This window comes from Lontra canadensis, unplaced genomic scaffold (assembly GCF_010015895.1).
Source record: "Lontra canadensis isolate GAN:19392208 unplaced genomic scaffold, GSC_riverotter_1.0 scaffold92, whole genome shotgun sequence".
NCBI classification, from domain to species: Eukaryota; Metazoa; Chordata; class Mammalia; order Carnivora; family Mustelidae; genus Lontra; species Lontra canadensis.
The window spans coordinates 6,143,849-6,162,873 of record NW_022631086.1 but is presented as its reverse complement, the minus strand read 5'-3'; the positions used below and the strand labels follow the sequence as shown (position 1 = coordinate 6,162,873).

Here is a 19,025-nt window from a genome sequence, read left to right as displayed (position 1 = left end):
CTAGAGTCACGTTTCACACGCTGGTCGCAGCTGTGTGCTCTTGTCTAACTCTTCCGGGTGCGACCCCTGGGGCAATGGGTCTGGCGAGAGGACTGGGGGTGTCTGAGTGTGCTGGGACTGGCAGGGTGGTGGAGAGGCAGCGTCAGAGGGGAGTCCGCTAACACCTTAATTCTGCAGCAGTTTCAAAGAAATGGAGTGTTACACGAGAACAGTCAAGGACCCAGGAAGAAAAAGTTCAAATTTGAAGTGACTGGTTTTAAAAAGCTACTGTGCACCAGGTAGGAAGGAACACGAGAATATTAATATGCCCTGAAATAGAAATAATCACTTTGCACTATGTACACCACATATAATAGAACATCGTCTTTTTAACATTGCACAATATAAAGGTTATACACAGCGGAGTAAACTAAATGCAAAATACCTCCGAGGCACGCAGAAAAGACATGGACGAGACTGAACCGAGTCAAATCAAGATGGGGTTAGGAAAAGGCAGAGAGTACATCATCAGGCCAGCGAGCTCCTGGGCTGAGCCGCCGCCGCCCATACACACCGGAAATTCTCACACCTCAGTGTCCTTAGGGTTGATTGCTTTAAACGAAGACTCATCAGCTAAATGATCTGAGAAAATCAAAGTGTTGCTCCCCACTCTGAAGTAGGTAGTCCCTAAAGGTCCCTCCAGACCTCGGGGTTTCAGGATGAGGACGCGGTTAGTACACGGCTGGGCTTTCCCTTATTTCTTGGGAAGGAGTTGGTTACTGTGAAACCACTGTAAGGAAACTAGGACAGTATTCAAGAACACTCATCACAGTGCTTAACAAGATTTAATGTACATTTATTCTTAACATGTGGAACATATAAAGATTTTATACTGAATAAATGATATTCATTAAGCCAGAGGAAAAGGAGGAATTTACATCAAGTTTTTTCTTTTTTTTTTTTTTTAAACTACATTATCTTGAAATACAAATGTGGATTCTCGTCACTGAAAAATCTTTCAAGTTGTGTTTCTTCTTTTTAGTTGTATTTGTTTCTTTTTTGTCTGTACTGGTAACCATAGTCTAAATCAATCCATATGCAACCATTTCCACACCTTGATTCATGAAGCAAATTGTGATCAGCTGCTCTCCCGAAATAGAGCATGACTTTATACATACAGAAACTTGTACATTACCCTCTTTTTTTTGTTTTTTTTTTTGTTTGTTTTTGTTTTTTGTATTTTTTCTTTTTTTTTTTTTTTGGAGATATGGCCCTAATGAAAAAATATATAAAATAAAAATAAAAAATTATTTAAATCTACCATCACTTCGTAGTTACCACATCATGAAAAAGAAACTAAAAAATTTGTACTAAAAACAAAAACAAAAGCCAAAAAAACAAAAAAAAAAAACCAAAAAAAAAAAAAGAGAAAAGAAAAGAAAAAAATGAGGGTATGTTTCATGTACAACTTCTATATACATCACAGCCCATAGGCAGTAAAAAAAAAAATATTTAAAAAATGATTAAAGGAATTGTGAAGAACTGTCATGTGGAAGGTCAGACGACAGACAGCAGACATGACGGTAGTGGTGAGGAAGCAGTTTCCACTGATCGTTGTCAGGTATGTATTTTCATTCTTAACTTAAAAAAAAAAATTGTTTTTGCTCCTAGCCTAATGTAACCATTTTCCTGTGGAGAAACCAGTATCATTTCATAGTCTGACTACTGACTGACACACCTCCTTGAGCCCCTATCCCTACATCTCTAGAAGTTTCTATTGCACAGAGCTTTGGGCGATGGGATACAGTTTGTTTTTTCCATCATCTGAAGAATAACATGCCTAGGAAGTTGATAATTTTTCACCTTTTTGCCTCAGTGTGGTGAAATTTTCTCATCCTTAGCATCTTTTGCCACTTTTTTTTTCGTTAAAGTCAATTTGCTTCCCCCCAAAAAAAAGGAAAAAAAAATATGCAATACAACATGGAAAAGAACATTAAAAAGAAAATCTGTGAAAAACAAAAAGTGACCTTTGAATGCACTAGACAGCAACTTTGGTTAAAAAAAAAAACAAAAAAAACCAAAATAAAAAACCCCAAAAGGAGGTACTTATACACACAGACAGCAAATATTAATTTCATAACTGTTCGAATTATTTCTTTAATTCCCAATTGGTAAATAGTGAATGGGGCAGAGGAGCAGAGCTTTTCTTTTCCTTCTTCCTACGCTGGATAAACAAGAACAGAAAACAGCCAGTTACACGGGAGCCTCCAGTCTTCACGCACACATGCTGCCTTCTCACGGGTGTCATAACTGCCCGATCTGAAACAGTACGTCACAGATGACAGACGCGACCAGAGAGTTCAGGACGGCAGATATCGAGATGTCCAGCAACCGGCCCTCGTGCAGGAGGAACTCCGAGCGGTTCTCGTCCACCCTGGCCATGGCCAGCAGAGCCTTGGCCGCCCTGCACATCATGTCCACGCTCGGTGGTTCTAGAGGCGGGGGCTGCATGTGCAGGAGGCTGTGCTGGCTCTGCTGGTACTGGGCCATGGTGACCCCGTCCTCTAGGAAGCTTATCAAGTTTCCAATGCTCCCTTTCTGCACAGCTATTGCCCGTGCTGCCAGCGCGTCCCCTTGGGCCAGGTTCGATAAGAGCGCCATGGACATCTCTCGACAGACTGGGTTTTTGCGATCTCCCACGTACCTAACTAACGTAGCATAGAATTTCTCCTGACGACTAAACGGAGGCGTGGCCAAGATCAGGTCCACGTTATTGTCCTGGATGCTGAGTTTGCAGAGGGTCTCCAGCACGAGTCTCTGAGGCGACAGGACAGAGTTGGGTCCCACCGTGGGAAAGGGGTCTTGTGCCTCTGCCGACGGGCAAACCATCCAGTGCAGCAAGCCATCCAAAATCGGCAAGCAGATGCTTTCTGTGTAAGCAGACAAGTCTAGCTGCCCGGAAATGTTGGCCAACGTGACCAACGTGTTATCCCTTAAGACCTCCAGGCAGTCCCACCACCACTCATCCTTGCTGCAGACCACCCCCTTGTCCTCGTCTTCCTCTTTCTCGTAGGTCTGCGGCGCTCGTTTTCTCTCCGGATGCTCGTGGTGAAGAAGGATCAGCTTCCCCAGGATCAGCACCAAGCCTGGATGTTTGGACATTTCGGCGTCGTTGCCAGGCACAAAAGACAAGCTACGGACAATATTCGACACACAGATACAGCGCTTGGCCAGAGAATCCTGCCAGTGCGCGATGGTGCAGAGAGGAGTCTCGTCTCGGCTCCGTGGCTCGTCCTCCAGCAGCTTGATGTTCCGGTGACTTTTGGCTTGGTGGATCCCGAAGGGGAACTTGCTGCTCTCGGTCTGGGTACCGGGGTGCGCGTCTTCCGGCAGCGCCCCCGGCCGAGCGGACAGGACGTCGTCGATGGTCGCGATGATGCTCTTCTCCTGCTGCTCGTCAGCCTCGCCTCTGCCTTCCTGCTCTTTCTTCCTGCCCGTGGAGCTCACGGGGGGCGGCGGACGCCGCCGAGGAGGGATTTCCATCTTGCTCTCAAAGTGAGTCTGGATGTGCTCGGTGGTGTCCCCCCCGCCGAGCTGCCAGTGCAGAAGTCCGCTGTTGAACTCCTGCACGCGGCCCAGCTTGTCGGACCGGTCGACCACGAACAGGTTGTTCTTCTTGACTATCTTTATCGGCAGCTTGTCGAACTTACTCGCTTGCCTGGGCTTCTCCTTGGCATCTGCGGGAGCGTTGGGAGAGGCCAGAGCCACGCCGCTCTTCTCCTCCGTCTCTGTCTTCCCACTGTCGTCCTCCTCGTCCTCCTCCTCGTCCTCCTCCTCATCGACACACTCGGCATCTTCCTCCTCTTTCCCAGAATCGTCGGCCCACGACTGGCTGTCGTCCCTCTTCACCGCATTGTGGTCAAGTGCTTTTTGGCTGGGGTCGCCCACCTCATATTCCATAAGAATCCCAAAAATGTCAATTAGGCATTTCCTAAAGTACTCTACTAAAAGTTCGAGAAATCCGGACAACTAGAGAGGGGACAAGAACAAGAACGGGTACAACGTCATAACCTCGGACAGGGTGGAGAAGGGCAGCAATCCTGAGAGCTACTGATGCGGCTTTAGGGTGATTTTCTCAAGTTTTGATTCCGTTTTGGTTAGGCCCAGAGAGAGAAACTACATCTCAGAGCCGCTTCCTGACTTTTACGTTGTTAACTAAATCAACGTGCACCGTGTTTTCCCTTCCTGCTGACTTTCCTACTCCGTCAATATGGAAACTTCCCCGGTATTTTCTTCTTTTTAAGATTATCAAGTTCTTTGCCTTTTGTCTTTTGTTCTGACTGAGATACACTGCACTCCACACGAGAAGAGCGGGAACGTGAACTTAGACTCATTCACCCAAAGCGAGTCTGTTCTCCTCCACTATTTGTCTGCGACTGGCTTGCCTGGATTTGTACGGTTTTTATTCCTAGGATTTTATGGTTATTTTTGTCTTAGGTGCCATAGGTTAATCTAATTTACATTCCCCATATATCTTTGGGAGAAGATAATTTCAGCAATGGAGTAGCTCATAAACACAGAAAATTAAAAACAAATCAATTTAGCCCCTAATAAATGAATTAGAGTGTCTCATAGAATGCACTTTTACATTTCAGCTATCACAACTCCCGCTGAAAGACAAAAGCCACCCGAGAACCCGTTTCGTCTCCTTGCAAGTCTGCACTGAGAACGCCAACACAGTCCATGATTAGCAACTGCCCAGCGCCCCTCCCCCAGGGCCCACGCCACCACACGTAGGGATGACGGAGGATAAGGAGGGACTGGAGGATTCTTTAACGATAGGTGTTTCGGAAATCAATCGTATTTTCATATCCTGCTATCGGTTTCCTGAAAGTGGCTGTGAACGACTATTAGGAAGTAAGGGGCCAATCAAGTAGGACCTTAAAGGACTTGCTTTTAGGGGATGAAGGCACAATTTTTCACGTGAAGATTTGGGTGTCTGTCCCCTGACTTAAAGTTAACTTTTATCCCAGGGCAGGGAAAGCGGCAAGTTACCAAAGCGATTCTGGTATGAAAATGTGTGAGCAACACCCGCGCTAACTCTGCTCACATAAGGACAGAAGGCAGGCATTCTAGAAAAGGCACTACACGGTTTTTAGTATTTTCTGTTACAATGGGCTTCACACGATGTTTATAACCTTATTAATACACGTCCTATCAAGTGAAAAATTGCCTTTCAGGGCTATAATGAGGACTTAAATGTGAGAAGAAAGACAAAGTGGAAGATTCTGGTCCGATTTCAGCAGAAGCAAGGTAATTAGATGTTTTGGCTTTTTTCACCCAAAGCGGAGAATTGTTCATACGCAGCAGGGAGAATTACCTCTCTTCATTTTTGTTTCTAAATATTTCTTTAAAAGTTTGCAGCTCAGTGGACTCTCGGGCATTTTCCCTAACGCTCTGCTCCCCTCTCTCCTCTAGCAATTACGCGGGGGGCCACTTGAAGCCAAATGCCGAACAAAGGAGAGCTTGAAGCTTTATTACACAAGCAGGAGGCTTTCCAATGACTGCTCCAAAATAAGGTGGAGAGAGGCAGCAAGGAAGGAAACAGACAGAGAACCAAGTCTGGCCATGAGGTCACAGTATCTCAGCTGGATGATGGGGATATGGGGGGGTTCATTAAACGGGTCTCTCTACCTCTCTCTCCTATGTACATTTTCTATACCATAACGTTTCTTTCTAACTAAAAGAAAGCTCAGGCGCCTGGGTGGCTCAGTGGGTTAAAGCCTCTGCCTTCGGCTCGGGTCATGATCCCAGGGTCCTGGGATCGAGCCCCACATCAGGCTCTCTGCTCAGTGGGGAGCCTGCTTCCTCCTCTCTGTCTGCCTCTCTGCCTTCTTGGGATCTCTGTCAAATAAATAAATAAAATCTTAAGAAAAAAAAAAGGAAGAAAGCAGTTCGGTTGCCCTGGAAAGGAGGGTATTTCCCATCCCCAGCTCCCGCATACCCAACACTGACCACGGGCCCGGCTCAATGTTGTATTTCAGTTACCTCCGCCGGTTGCTGACATTCCTTCTCAACAGCAACTTCCTTTTACTATCTGTTCTACACACACACACACACACACGCACGCACGCACACATGCACATTGGGACAGTTTTCTAGTGAGAAACGGAAGGATGTGTGTATTTATACCGGAGCCTGAAACGAGTTATCGCTCCCGACTAACTCTCAGACAGCTCTACGTCTGTAACAACTACAAGGGCAGCCATGCCCGATGGATGTGATCACCCCTGACATTCGCTCCCGCGCTGCGCACGCCTCAACGTTCCTCTGCTCCCTGGGCCCCTGGCGGGCCGGGTGCCGGCTTACCTGGGAGAGACTGAAGGTAGCGACAGTGCTGTCATCATATAGGAGAATGTTAATAGTGTCCAGAGCCCAAGTACTTTCAGCCAGAAGACCTGACTTAAGGGACATCATCACACGCCAGGCCTCAGGAGTAACTAAAACGGGGGAAAGAATGAGGTATAATTAATATCAGGTCTGTGCAGGAAAGGAAGGAAAATAACACAAGAATAAGAAAAAAGTCAAGTGTTGAGTTAAATATGGATTTCAAACAAATGTCCTGAGGCATGGCTAAACATGATCGTTTCCAGATTTTAAATGGAGCTGACGGCTTCCTAAGACACTTCCCGCTGTTTAAGATCCCTTGGCTTTGTTGGTTAAACAGGAGCCAAAAGCGCTTCTCGAGGGGTGGTGCTGAGCACCACGGCCCTTTCTCAGCCCTGACTGGTTTCCTTTGGCCCCTAAGAGACTCGGTGATGACGCAGCGAAGTGTTAATAACTGAGTCAAACCAAAAAATGGCGTTTGTCTTCTTTTGCCCGCTCGATTCACAACTGTCTCCGGGCGGCATCCTCGGAAGGCTGGCAAATACGCAGAAAACAGGCAAAATTCAACTCACAAACAGCGCATTCTGGGATAGACAGTCTTGGTATTCCCTTTCTGTCCCCTTCTCTCTGGGCTCCTGCCCTCAGAACATGCTGTTGACAATTATTAGCACGGGGAAGGTTCAGATTTTTCAACAGCTTGGTCTGAGCCAGGGGATGGGAAACAGAAGGGCTGTACTCTTCTCTTCCCCCTTCCCGTTACTGAAGAAGACACAAGGATGCGATCAAACATTTGCAAGATTTGCCATAAGATGCGGCTAGAAGAGGCCCATTATATGTCTGGGATTTCCGTCTCAGCAAACTGGCAGAAGCACCTCGTGGGAGCAGGCCCGGGCAATCAGAACTCACCAGAACAACAGCCCACACTGGACACCGGCAGCAGTCGCACGCGCTGGAGGGGACCGTGGGTGTCCACCTCTACTGTAATTTCATCTACTTCCCATATTTTCTAAGAGGCATACTATACTTTTGTAATAGAAAAAGCAAACTTTCTTTTTTAAAATAAGGAACATAAATTTACCCAGGCTGAGGGCAAACGCTGATCTAACATGTGCAAAGAAATTTTATAAAAATTTAAATACGTTTATTTATTTAAACATATGCACACACATAAACACACAAACACACGTGCATATTTTTCCATATATATTTCTGCATATAAACGGTGCTCAGTGTCTGTATCTCCTCACCTCCAGCACCCCTCTCTGCAAGTCCTTACTTCCTTCCGCCTCTCTGCCTGTGTAGGTCCTTAATTCCAAGGGTTGAAAAAGAAACCTTTAATATCTTTGATATCCTACTCACTGTAGTAACTGATTTCAAGTCAAGTGATTTTGAGGTTTTTTGAAAAAAATAGTTTTTTATATATATAACCATGGTCTGTAATTTCCTTTGCTACATTACAAGTACTTCAAAAAGAATGCAAAAAAACTGCGTGTACTCCTAGATATCCCAGATCTGGGGTTAGTATTCAGAACATCCCAGAGGGAATGTGCAAACAACATCAGCATCCAACCAAAATCGTTCCTTGGCCCGTATCTACCCCCACTACAGGGCTTATGTTAAGTCTACACGTCACATTGTATCAAATTCTGCGTATCATACTAATATTTATCCACATATCATACGCAGGCTTCGACTTCTTCCCAGGGAAGCCCACTGTCTGGAGTTCCCTGAATTACAGAGGGGCTCGCCTTCAAGTTTTCTCAGGCCACCTGAGCGTGTCATTAGCCTCTCAGCCTCCGCGGAGGCTCACTGCAGAGGCCAAGTGACTGGTTAAGGCCCAGTCTGTCGGCTCAGCATGTGGCACTGAACACAGTCACTGAGGACCCGTGGTCTCGCTTGGAGCTCTACTCTCTCACGAGTAATAACGCCCATGTGTAAAAATACCCATTTAGTTCACGCTCCTCTCCGGCCCTGTCTCTTTGCTCAGATCAGGGCTCTGCAGACCCATGTCCTGACAGCCTGTGGGTCCAAGACGTTCATCCCCGGGAGATGGACAGGAGCTGCATCTGAACTATGACTACGGTTCTAGATCACACCTGGGGTCCGTTTCAGGACAAGGCCCGGGGTGCTTACCGATATCTTTTGAGGTAATCTTTCGCCTTTGTTTCAAGACTGGCTGTGATGCCTCGACGGAGCCAGGGGGAAAGGTGATCTCCCTTCGGATGGGGGGCGGCTGGGGGGGCGGCCCCGTGACCTGGGCCGTGGGGACGGTGGGCAGGACCTTCTGCATCTTCAGAGAGGGCAGAAAGGGAGACTTGCTGGGGGACATGCGGCTCTCCAGGGAGCGCTGGAAGGAGGCGGGGCTGGGGGCTCTGGAGACGTGGTTTGGCAGTGACGGCGGCGTCTGGTAGGATGACTGAGGCGGGCGCGTGATGGGCTGCATGGAGGCGGGAGAGGACATATAAGGCTGACGTTGGCTGACGTGAGAAGGCCACTGGCTCTCGTGGTTGATCCTTTGATCAGGTACCATCATATCATCCGTGCGGTTCATGCCTGGGTAGGGCGGCGCCTGGCCGGGGCCGCCGGGGCCCTGCCGGCTCTGGTAGGGGTAAGGCAGGTCGTTGCGCGTCGCCCACATGCTCTGCTGCGGCCCCTCGCTGGAGGACGACTGCATCGGGCCGCCCATCATCTGAGGCGGGATGGCGTGCGGCTGCATCTGCGCCGGGCCCTGCATCCGCTCCCTGTTGTAGGGGTATGGATACTGGCCCTGCATGGGCCTCCTGTCCGGGCCCGAGTAGGAGCCCCCGTACTGGTTGTACAGCTCCTGCTGCTGGCTGCCGTACTGCATGTTGTACACGTCTCCCTCGTGCCGCTTGGCTGGAGGCCCGTACATGCCGTCCATATGGCGTTTGTAATTCTGAAATTCGCACCAAGACAAATCATACTGATGTGCTTTTACAGGTATAATCACACACGTAAATTAGGCAAAACAGTTATTACCTGACAGGATGCTCATTTCAAAATGAATAGGGGCAGCTCCCAAAACAACTGGGACTAACCATCTAGGCCCCCACTCGGGATTATAAGGGCCGTGGCACGTACTCTGAAGAGGGTTCCCGAAGTTTGCCCGTGCTTTGATATTTTCTTGGGGAAAGAAAGGCTTCCTCTCTCTTTTTCCTGGTAGCCCCTGCCTTGGTATTTCCTAGGGCTGCGGTACAGTGGGGCACAGGCTCTGCTGATCCCTGGATGGGCAATGCCGGCCGGGGGCTCGCAGCTACACGAAGACGGCCTCAGTAGGTCGGAAGAGAACTCGCACTGGCATGGACTGGGCTCCCCGAGGGCCAGCCTGCATGGTTCCTGGAGTCAAGAGATTCCTTAGGCCTACCTTTTTGGAAGTGTCTCCACACAGCAGCCAGCTCCTCAGACTGGACCTGCTGTCCTGACACCCTACAGTCCCTGGCCCCCACCTCAACTTCCAACGAAAGCCCCGCCGGCCCCAGCCTCTGATGGCAGGGCCCGCGTCGCCTGTGTACTAGGCTCCCCCTGGGGACCCCCCGGGTACCAGCACGGGAGAAAGATGCTGATGTGGTAATTAGTGCTCTTTTACCTTCCTCGGAAATTGCTTAAGGTCACCTGGTTTAGTAACAGAATTTACTGTATGTACATGCTCCAGTCAAATTGAATGTTTAAAACCTCCTCTATGCTACCAGAGGTCTTACACCAGAAAAGTTGTTTAGAAATAGCAAATTCTTGGGGCGCCCGGGTGGCTCAGTCGGCTGAGTGTCTGACTCTTTGATTGCAGCTCAGGTCATGATCTCGGGGTTGTGGGACTGAGCCCTGCATCGGGCTCCACACTCAGGGCAGTCTGCTTCCTCCCTCTCCCTCCCCCTCTCCCTCTGCCCCTCCCCCTGCTCGTACATGCACGCTCTCTCTCTCTCTCTCTCTCAAATAAATAAAACCTTAAAAAAAAAAAAAGAAATAGTAAATTTCTGTATCTGAACAGCCCCAGCACGACATGCAATTCTCTGCATCAGTAGTGACAACGGTAAGGTTATCTTATACAACTCAAGATCTACGGCCGTGTAAACCAGCATCAACCATCCTTGGTGGGCAAAATATGTGGTCGTTAGTATCTCATTTTTTAAAAAACCGATTAACTTTCATTCTTGGTATTTGATATTTTAAGTTGTTTTTATCTACACATTGTCTGTAAAACATGAACAAATTTCTGTTCTAAAAAAAGGCATTTGATAGACAATACACACAACAGAACATGCTATATTCGTTATATATGATATTCGTTACTCAGACTGGTTAGTCTTGACAAGGCTGGATGTCCTTTACTTCCTACAACACGTTACATTTCTTCCAGGATACCATACATCCAGAGCTTTTTAAAATTTGCTGACTTCAAAATCCTAATACTATTTTCTAGCATAAGCAAGGAGATCCTGATGCTACTCCTTTTTCTTATCCTCCCTGAAACTCTTCAGAAATAACACAAGTTTGGGTTTTAAACCGAAAGCACGGAGATGTGTGTCCACTCGCCAACTCACCGGCTGCTGCGGATACAGGCCGGGCTGGTGTCCTCCATATGGCGGCTGTCCTGAGGGAGGGCCTTGGCCTGGGTACTGCTGCCCATAAGGTTCATGCCTAGAATGAGGCATTCAAAGAACACTACATTGTCAAAGGACCTCGGGCCAAGAGAGAAACCAACAGCTCGTTTCTGGAAATCCTGCACGCTTCCTGGTTTTGTCTTTCCTTCACTGCACACACCTTCCAACAGAGGCACGGTGAGCAAAAACAGCACGTTAACTTTTAGCCACAGGGATGGCAACACCCATCTTGGGAATGCTGCCAGTCTCCTGGTTAGTCGGTGTGAGAGGAGCCCCGGCCGGACAGGCCGCACCCGGGCCTTTGAGGAAAGTCCCTGCCCACCCGCCGACGCGCCCCTGGGCCGCGAGCGTCATGAGGCACCGCGAGGGCAGGGATTAATGAGAGCCAGAGACAAGACAAACAATCTCAGAATGAAACAGGAATTGCGGGAGTACCAGAACACAGACCTTTCATCGTGGAAAATGTCTTTACTTATTTCTCATTATGAATACAAAATGTCCAATATTTTTAAAGCATACTCCACATTTAATCCAAATGATATTGAGTTAGCTAATAATTGTTAAAATACAGCTACTCAAAATTTTAAAGCCCTGTGACCCTAAAAGGCCACAGGAAAGAGTAACAGAGAGGACTTATAAGAGTGACAGGGATGATTTAAATGGACTCCTAGATTAAATCTGAAAATGGGAATGAATAACATTTATTTTCCAACTCCCATTACACTGAGAAACTCTGAATACCATAAAAACAGTATGTGTGACAGAGCAGTAGAAGTGAGGTTTAAAGGGATAAATCGGCTTAGTATACTGACTGGGTCCTGTAAGAGAGAGCGTACTGGCACTGAGTATGTTCCTACAGTGGTCAAGGGATGAGAATAAGAAAGAAAACGAATGGATTTTGAGACCATCCCACTTGTATAATGACTGGATCCTGTAAGACAGAGGGTACTGGCACTGAGTATGTTCCTACAGTGGTCAAGGGATGAGAATAAGAAAGAAAACGAATGGATTTTGAGACCATCAGAGGGAAAACAGATATAGAGGAAGTGTGTGCTAAGGGCATTAATAGCTAGAAGGAAGCTTAATTAGGAGGAAAGAAATATAACCAACACAGATAAAATTTAAGCTGAACAAGTAACACTTTTCAGAAAACATAACAAGGTAAACCCTAATGCGGCAGAGCCAAAATGACTTAAACTAGTTCTAGAAGGTCTTTTAGGAGAAACAGAACAGGGTACTTCCCAGGGCTCCTTTAAGAATATATGTTCCAGGGTAAGTGTTCTTCCCATCTTGTCAGCCGGGAAAAAAAAAAAAAAAAAAGAGCTTCTCTTGGATCCTCAAAAACAGATCTAAATAAAATCCCCAATCTAGTAGACTAAACCTGATGGGTAACTGATTCATGCAGATATCACTAATACAAGTTCCCCACACCACAGCCAGGGTAAGAAGGAGAAATCTAGAGTCTTAAGTCTAGAAAGAACCAAATCACTTTAAGCTTGTGATGATTCTGCAATCTCAGGCACTAGGTGCCAGAAAGAGCTTGTTTGGTAATTAAAGAAACTTTCTTCCCCGCTGCATTATACCCCTGGACATCTCCGCACGGCTCTCACGACTTTGAGCCTGCCCTTGGCCAGCAGGAGGCCAGCAGGAGGCTCAGGGTAGGGAGCAGAAGTGAGGAGGAAGTGAGGACCACCGCCCGCCACCGGCTTCTGAAGGAACGCAGCCGAGGCCATCCCTACCCTGAGCTTGGGTCTGTGGCTACAGTTAGAAGAGCCTTCTCATATGCCTCCATTTTCTTTAAAAAATCACAGATATTATGTGAAAGACTTTGTTTCTGAGCACTTCTCTATTAAGGAGGCAAAGAACATACCATCAAAGGAAGGTGCTTTCAGAGTCAGCATTTAAGTCGGGGGCAGGGCTAAGGGGCCTTCTTCACAGAAGTCTACCGTGAGCTGGTTTTCTGTCACCTCTCAGACACATTTCAAAGACTGTCCTTCTGTCTCCGTAAAAATAATCTGGATGAGCACCGAAACCCAACTTGCTATTCAGTGTCCAGATACCATCCTGAGAAGTATCTGGAAAAAAGACTGCCGTGGCTTTCCTCAGAGATGTTATTCAAGGAACAAAGTAGTCTCTCTGTTTAAAATGTTTGCAGGGAAGAATGGAAACACCTGAAAAACCAAGGCCGGGAGGGAAGTCTTCCCAGAGCTCCCTGTCACCCCAGGGTTGCGGGAAGCCCAGCGTGGCCCCCAGTGTGCGAGCATTTCCCTAAGGAAGAAATGCAGGTGGGGAGGGGTTTGGTGGGGCCGTGAACCCTGGGTTTGTGGAGCCGTGCAAGGAAGCTGGAGGTGTGGTGGCCGTGGTGGCATCAGGAGGGTATCCGGTGCTGGGAGGACCACCACTGCGTGGGGCCTCCTGGCTCTCAGGAGCCCTTCTCTGCGGTCCTGCTGAGGTCAGCTGCTGAAGGCAGCCCCCTGACGCCAACCGTATCAAGCCCAGCAGAAAAAGCAGGTCCATGTGTTGTCAGCAGGTACCAGGGCTCAGAAACGCGTGTGGGAGGAGAGGTTCCAGTAAACCTCGTGGTCACCTCAAAAAACACTCACCTTCGATCGTAACCGGCTCCATAGGGAAACTGTTGCCGCTGCCCCATGCCCAGACTGGACATCGCTCCAGAGGGACTTTGGTTATACATGTCCTGCATACTGCTAGTGGGCATCTGTCCTTGAGTCATAAAGGGCTCACTACTTCCAGGCACTGCAACATTTTAAAGAACACATAGAAAATGAAGCATTTGCAAAAGCCAAGGGGCCCAAACAGCCCTTTCCAGTTGTTTCTGTAATCCTTAATATGGCGGACATTTATCTTGCTCTTAATATGGCCGACAACAATACAAACCAAAGAGTGTGAGGTCTGAAGTCAAGATGGAACCCAAGATCCCTATCCCTTACCCCATGTACAGGCCTCGTAAGAGCCCCTTCCCTTGAGTGGGAGTAGAACCCACCAATATGGCAGGAATGTTGCTCCCACGATCACATACATGATATGGCTAAAGGGATTTCACAGATGTAACTAAAGTCACCAACCAGCTGACAGGTACCCGCCATGTGGTGGAGAGGGCCACGTGTTAGGAAGGGGCGGCAGCCCCTAGCACTGTGAAGGCCCCCAGACAACAGAGCTCTAGACAACGAGACCTCAGTCCGACAACTGCAAGGAGCCACATTTGCCCACAACCTGAGCGAGCTCAGGAGAGGACCCTGCACCGCAGAGAAATGGAGTCCAGGCCGCCACCCTGATGTCCACCAGGGGGAACACCAAGCCAAGAGCCCACAGGAATGTGGGATCCTACACGGATGTTGTTCTGGGCTGCTGAGGTCATGCTAACTTGTTATGAAGTAATGTAGGAAACAAACACAGGCCCTTTCTTGGGGCAGCCAAGCTTCCGAGTTTCATTCCTTGTCTATAAAATAAGGTTGGTCATGCCGCCTCATGCAGTGGGCATGAGGAAGAGAGGACACACACGTACAGGTGACTCTTCACACAGGTGCTAGGGGTGCTGACCCCACGAAGGTGAAAACCCACGTGTAACTTTGGACTCCCCCATAACCTCACTACTCATAAGCTACCGCTGCCTGGAAGCCTTAGTGATAACGCGCACAATACAGTGGAGGGGCGCCTGGGTGGCTCCTCAGTTAAGCCTCTGCCTTTGGCTCAGGTCGTGATCTCAGGGTCCTGGGATCGAGCCCTGCATCGGGCTCCCCACTCAGCAGGGGCATCTGCTTCTCCCTTTCCCTGCTCACACACACACTCTCTCAAATAAATAAAGAAAATCTTAAAAAAAAAAATAGCACACATATTGCACGTTACATGAATCATATACGGTACTCTTCAGTAAGCTGAAGAAAAGAAAATGTTAAGAAAGTTGTAAGAGAAAATACACTTACAATAGCGTACATCTATTTATTGAAAACACTCTGTGTATAAGCAGCCTCGTGCAGTTTGAACCCATGTTGTTCAAGGGTCAACTGTATGAATAAAGCTAGTTCCTTTCCATTCCAGGGGAAAAAAGTAAAAACAAAAAAACAAAAAACTTAACATGAATACCTACCTACCGACTCACTGCAAAATCAGGGTAAAGAAAACCACTAGGGAATTAAGAATAATTCAAGAATGGATGAAATGCAAGTGTTTCTACCAGGGCGCAGAGTGGCAATTAGGTCAAATATGCAAATGAGCATCAGCTTAGAGCCTGAAGGATATTGGGTCGAGCCCAGAAACTAGCCTGTAGGAAAATTAAACATTTTAATGCAAATCTTAATTGATATACAGTCCTGCTACCTTTCTTCATCTTAGGAAGGTTACTTTTACGTTACACGAAGCAAAAGCTGATTAAACTTTGGTGAGCTGAGAGTTTGTTCAGCTGGAGGAGAGCGCACATAACGACGTCTAACAGCGGTGGGATACGCTGGGCTTTCCCGTATTTTCTTACTCAAGCTCAAGTCAACACGTGGCAGATTAAGTTCTGATGTTACTTTCCATTTTATAAATGTAAAAACAGAGGGACACAGACATTAAAGGAGATAATTAAATAGCTTAATTCCTTGATACATAAAAAATTCTTAAAAAGCCAGTAGAGAAAACCATCAGATTAAAAAAAAAATAGGCAAATAAATGGACATTCAGAAGAAAAGAAAAATATGTAGCTAATCAGTGTATGAAAAGATGTGTGACTTCACTAATAATTAAAGAATTCAAGGGGGTGCCTAGGTGGCTCAGTCGTTAAGCGTCTGCCTTCGGCTTAGGTCATGGTCCCAGGTCAAGCCCCGCATTGGGCTCCCTGCTCAGCAGGAAGCCTGCTTCTCCCTCTCCCATTCCTCCTGCTTGAATACCTCTCCTCACTGTCTCTGTCAAATAAATAAATAAAATCTTAAAAAAAAGGGAAAGAAATCCAAGTTAAAACAATTATGAGACTTCCCCTCTCTGAATTAAATATGAAGAGGACCGATACTGGTCATTGCTGGTAGGGGAGGAGGGTCCACACACTGTGACATGCTCATGTGAAGAGTATTAACTTGGTCTAACTTTTGTCAATACCTGTTATGTGAGGGCTATTATTTTGGTGACCCCTCCCCAAGGGTATTTATAGCCTATGAAGTCTCCTCCCACAATGAGTTTGCGCATGGTCATGTGACCAGCGTTGACCTATGGGGTGCCGGCAAAGTGGAAAACCACTTTGGGTGGTACTTTGTTATGTAGTAGAAGATACTCAGTAAGGTAGAAGTTCATATCCCATGACTCGGTTATTCTAGGAATCTATTTCATAGAAACACAATTGCAGGTGTGAAAAAAACAGCTGCTTCATTCCATAACCACTGCATCATTTTTTACAATAGCAAAATATTATGAAACAACTCCTTCAGTATTAGAGCACTGAAAAGGACAAGTAGGGGCATCTGGGTGGCTCAGCAGGTTAAGCATCTGACTTTTGCTCAGGTCATGATTGAATCCTGCCTTTGGCTCCCCACTCTAGGGGGAGTCTGTTTCTCCCTTTGCCCCTCCCCACTGCTTGGGCTATCTCTGTCTCAAATAAATAAATAAAATCTTTAAAATAAAATTTAAAAAAAAGAAAAAGAAAGAGAAAAAGTAGGTGGGGTGCCTGGGTGGCTCAGCTGGTTAAGCATCCGACTCTTGGTTTCAGCTTGGGTCATGATCTCAGGGTTGTGAGATCGAGTCCCAAGTTGGGCTCTGTGCTGGGCGTGGAGCCTGCTTGGGATTCTCTCTTTTCCTCTCTCCAAGCCTCTGCCCGCCCTTTCTCTCCTTCTCAAAATAAAAGTAGGATTATGTGTAAAGATATTAACGAGTATTTAAAATACACTGTTTAGATACACAATATATAAATATTCACTGTTCACTTGAAAGCCAGTAGCCGATCCTTTGGTTGGTAATGACTTTAGGAAGTTGGTGGGGCAGGGGGGCAGGTGGGCTGAGGCTGCTCTGGGCACCGAGGCTCAGACAGGCTCTGCCACTGGCCGTGTCACCGCACTGCAGCCCAGTGGCAGCAACAGCAACAGAGAACATGGTTTCCCCCAATGCTGGTCATTACATGAAAAACCAGAGAACCACCAAGTTCACGGACAGAATAACGCGAACTGAGGAATGTAAAACTTTATTATAACAGGGGCGGGGGCTACACAAAAATCTGTATCTTGTGGGTTTTCTGTTTTTCTGCTTTAATTTGGTGCTAAACATAGAGGCACTGTGAGGTAGCAGGTGAGCTAAAGCATCCTGGGGACATGTGAGAAGGTCCCCCCTCTGAGCCACTGTACACGGTTGATGCAAACTCATTATACAGCTAGCTAGCGCCTAACACGTGATCCATAATCATGCCCCCAACCCCGTTTATTTTCATAATAAGAAAGACCGTAGGTGCGCAGAAAAAAAGCAAAGCAACTCCCTCTGTCCAATCTAGCATACAGATAGGAGACTGGACAGGATATCACCTATCTCTTGAAGCCAGGTTCCAAACAATACTAATTATTTTTCCCATGTTACTGTCATATTTTCAGAGTCTAAAAAGGTGACACAACCACCATCAGCACTAACAAAATGTTCTTTCTCGTCTCTCATACCACTAAGAAAAACAGCTACCTCCAACATTTACAAGGCTTGTGAATTCCCAAGCTTATGGATGTACCGCATGTTCGGCAGGATATTTACTTTGAAGAGGCCAGCTCTGAAGCTTTTTGAAAAGGAAAAATTAGAGATTATCTTACTCAGCATAACAGAGATCTGAAATGGCACAGAAAAAATAGATATTAAATGTAATCTTATTTATTAAATGACACACACCTAATATTTAAAATCCTTAAATTATTCATTTTTATTTTTCACTGCTCCATAATACTTGGGAAAATCCTGGCTTTGTGTTTCTCTCTACTTAAGACAAGATATCAAGAAATTCGCACACCCCAAACATCTAAATCGAACAGAAGTACTATCGTTTAAGGAATCCCTGAAGAAGTACTTCTGTAAAAATTGTATTCACTACTTTTCTGTATTTTTTTTCAATGATATTCACATCACGCCTCAATTTCACAGCCCAGCTGCACTTGGAAGAGTGCCAACCCCCACTTGGAGTGCACGTGGCTGGGGAGGCACTCAAAGGGCCGAGGCTGAGAGGCTTAGATGCTACATTTCGGTGCCCGGTGAAGACCTGGGACTGAGCAGCATAACAGGAAACACCCCGCTGGGTGTTGGCTAACATCGGTCGGAGCTCTCGCACAGTCTCTGCGGTCCCATCCGAGCCACAGTGCTCCGTCCCACTTCTCTGCTTAGTTCTTTAAAATGATTCCTAATCCCAACGCTCTGGCTGGGCTGCAGATGGACACCCTCCACCACCTACCACCTCAATGCATCCCAAAGTCACCTTGGGCCTTCCCTCTCTCCTTCCTCTCCCTCCTGTCCCTCCTGTCCCCAGCACAGGTGTGAACAGTGAGCCTCTGCTTCCTAGTCGTGCATCTCCAAGGTGGTAATGTCCTCACCCGCCCAGTCGGTATCACTTGGTTCATCCCCTGGGACCTCCACGTTCAGACCAGCCAGTGGGGCCTGTGCCTTCACCATCCAGAACACCCGGCGAGTATGTCCACTTCTCTCTTTCGCTGCTGGGATCTGACTCCACCCCATCATCTCTCCCCGGGGCCCCTCACGGGGTCCCTCCAACACATTCTCCACTTATTTATTTATTTATTTATACGATTTTATTTATTTATTTGAGAGAGAGAGAGAGCTAGAGAAAGCATGACTGGGTGGGGGGAGGTAGAGGGAGAAGCAGGCTCCCCGCTGAGCAGAGAGCCCAATGCAGGGCTCCATCCCAGGACCCTGAGATCATGACCTGAGTGGAAGGCAGGCGCCTGACCCACTGAGCCACCCAGGCGCCCCACCAGTTATTGTTTTAACAAAAACCTAGCTGCGTTACTTCCTGCAGAACATCTTTCAGCTAGGGTAAAAGTCCAAACTCATCCACACGCCCATAAAGGCTGCAATGTT

The 19,025-nt window shown here is 47.2% G+C and overlaps 1 protein-coding gene across 7 annotated transcripts in view; it reads right to left on the bottom strand.

The window, feature by feature from the left end:
* Positions 1 to 1,933: 1,933 nt before the first annotated feature.
* Positions 1,934 to 19,025, bottom strand: part of ARID1B (AT-rich interaction domain 1B) — a 429,044-nt gene continuing 411,952 nt past the window's right edge. For all 7 annotated transcript variants that reach the window (XM_032836429.1, XM_032836425.1, XM_032836428.1 and 4 more), the window contains 5 exons: positions 13,586 to 13,736; positions 10,923 to 11,019; positions 8,500 to 9,283; positions 6,349 to 6,479; positions 1,934 to 4,008 (listed from right to left, as the gene is read on the bottom strand). In XM_032836429.1, coding sequence (XP_032692320.1) covers positions 2,284 to 4,008; positions 6,349 to 6,479; positions 8,500 to 9,283; positions 10,923 to 11,019; positions 13,586 to 13,736 — 2,888 coding nt within the window. In that variant the 3' untranslated portion in view covers positions 1,934 to 2,283. The remainder of the gene's footprint in view (positions 4,009 to 6,348; positions 6,480 to 8,499; positions 9,284 to 10,922; positions 11,020 to 13,585; positions 13,737 to 19,025) is intronic.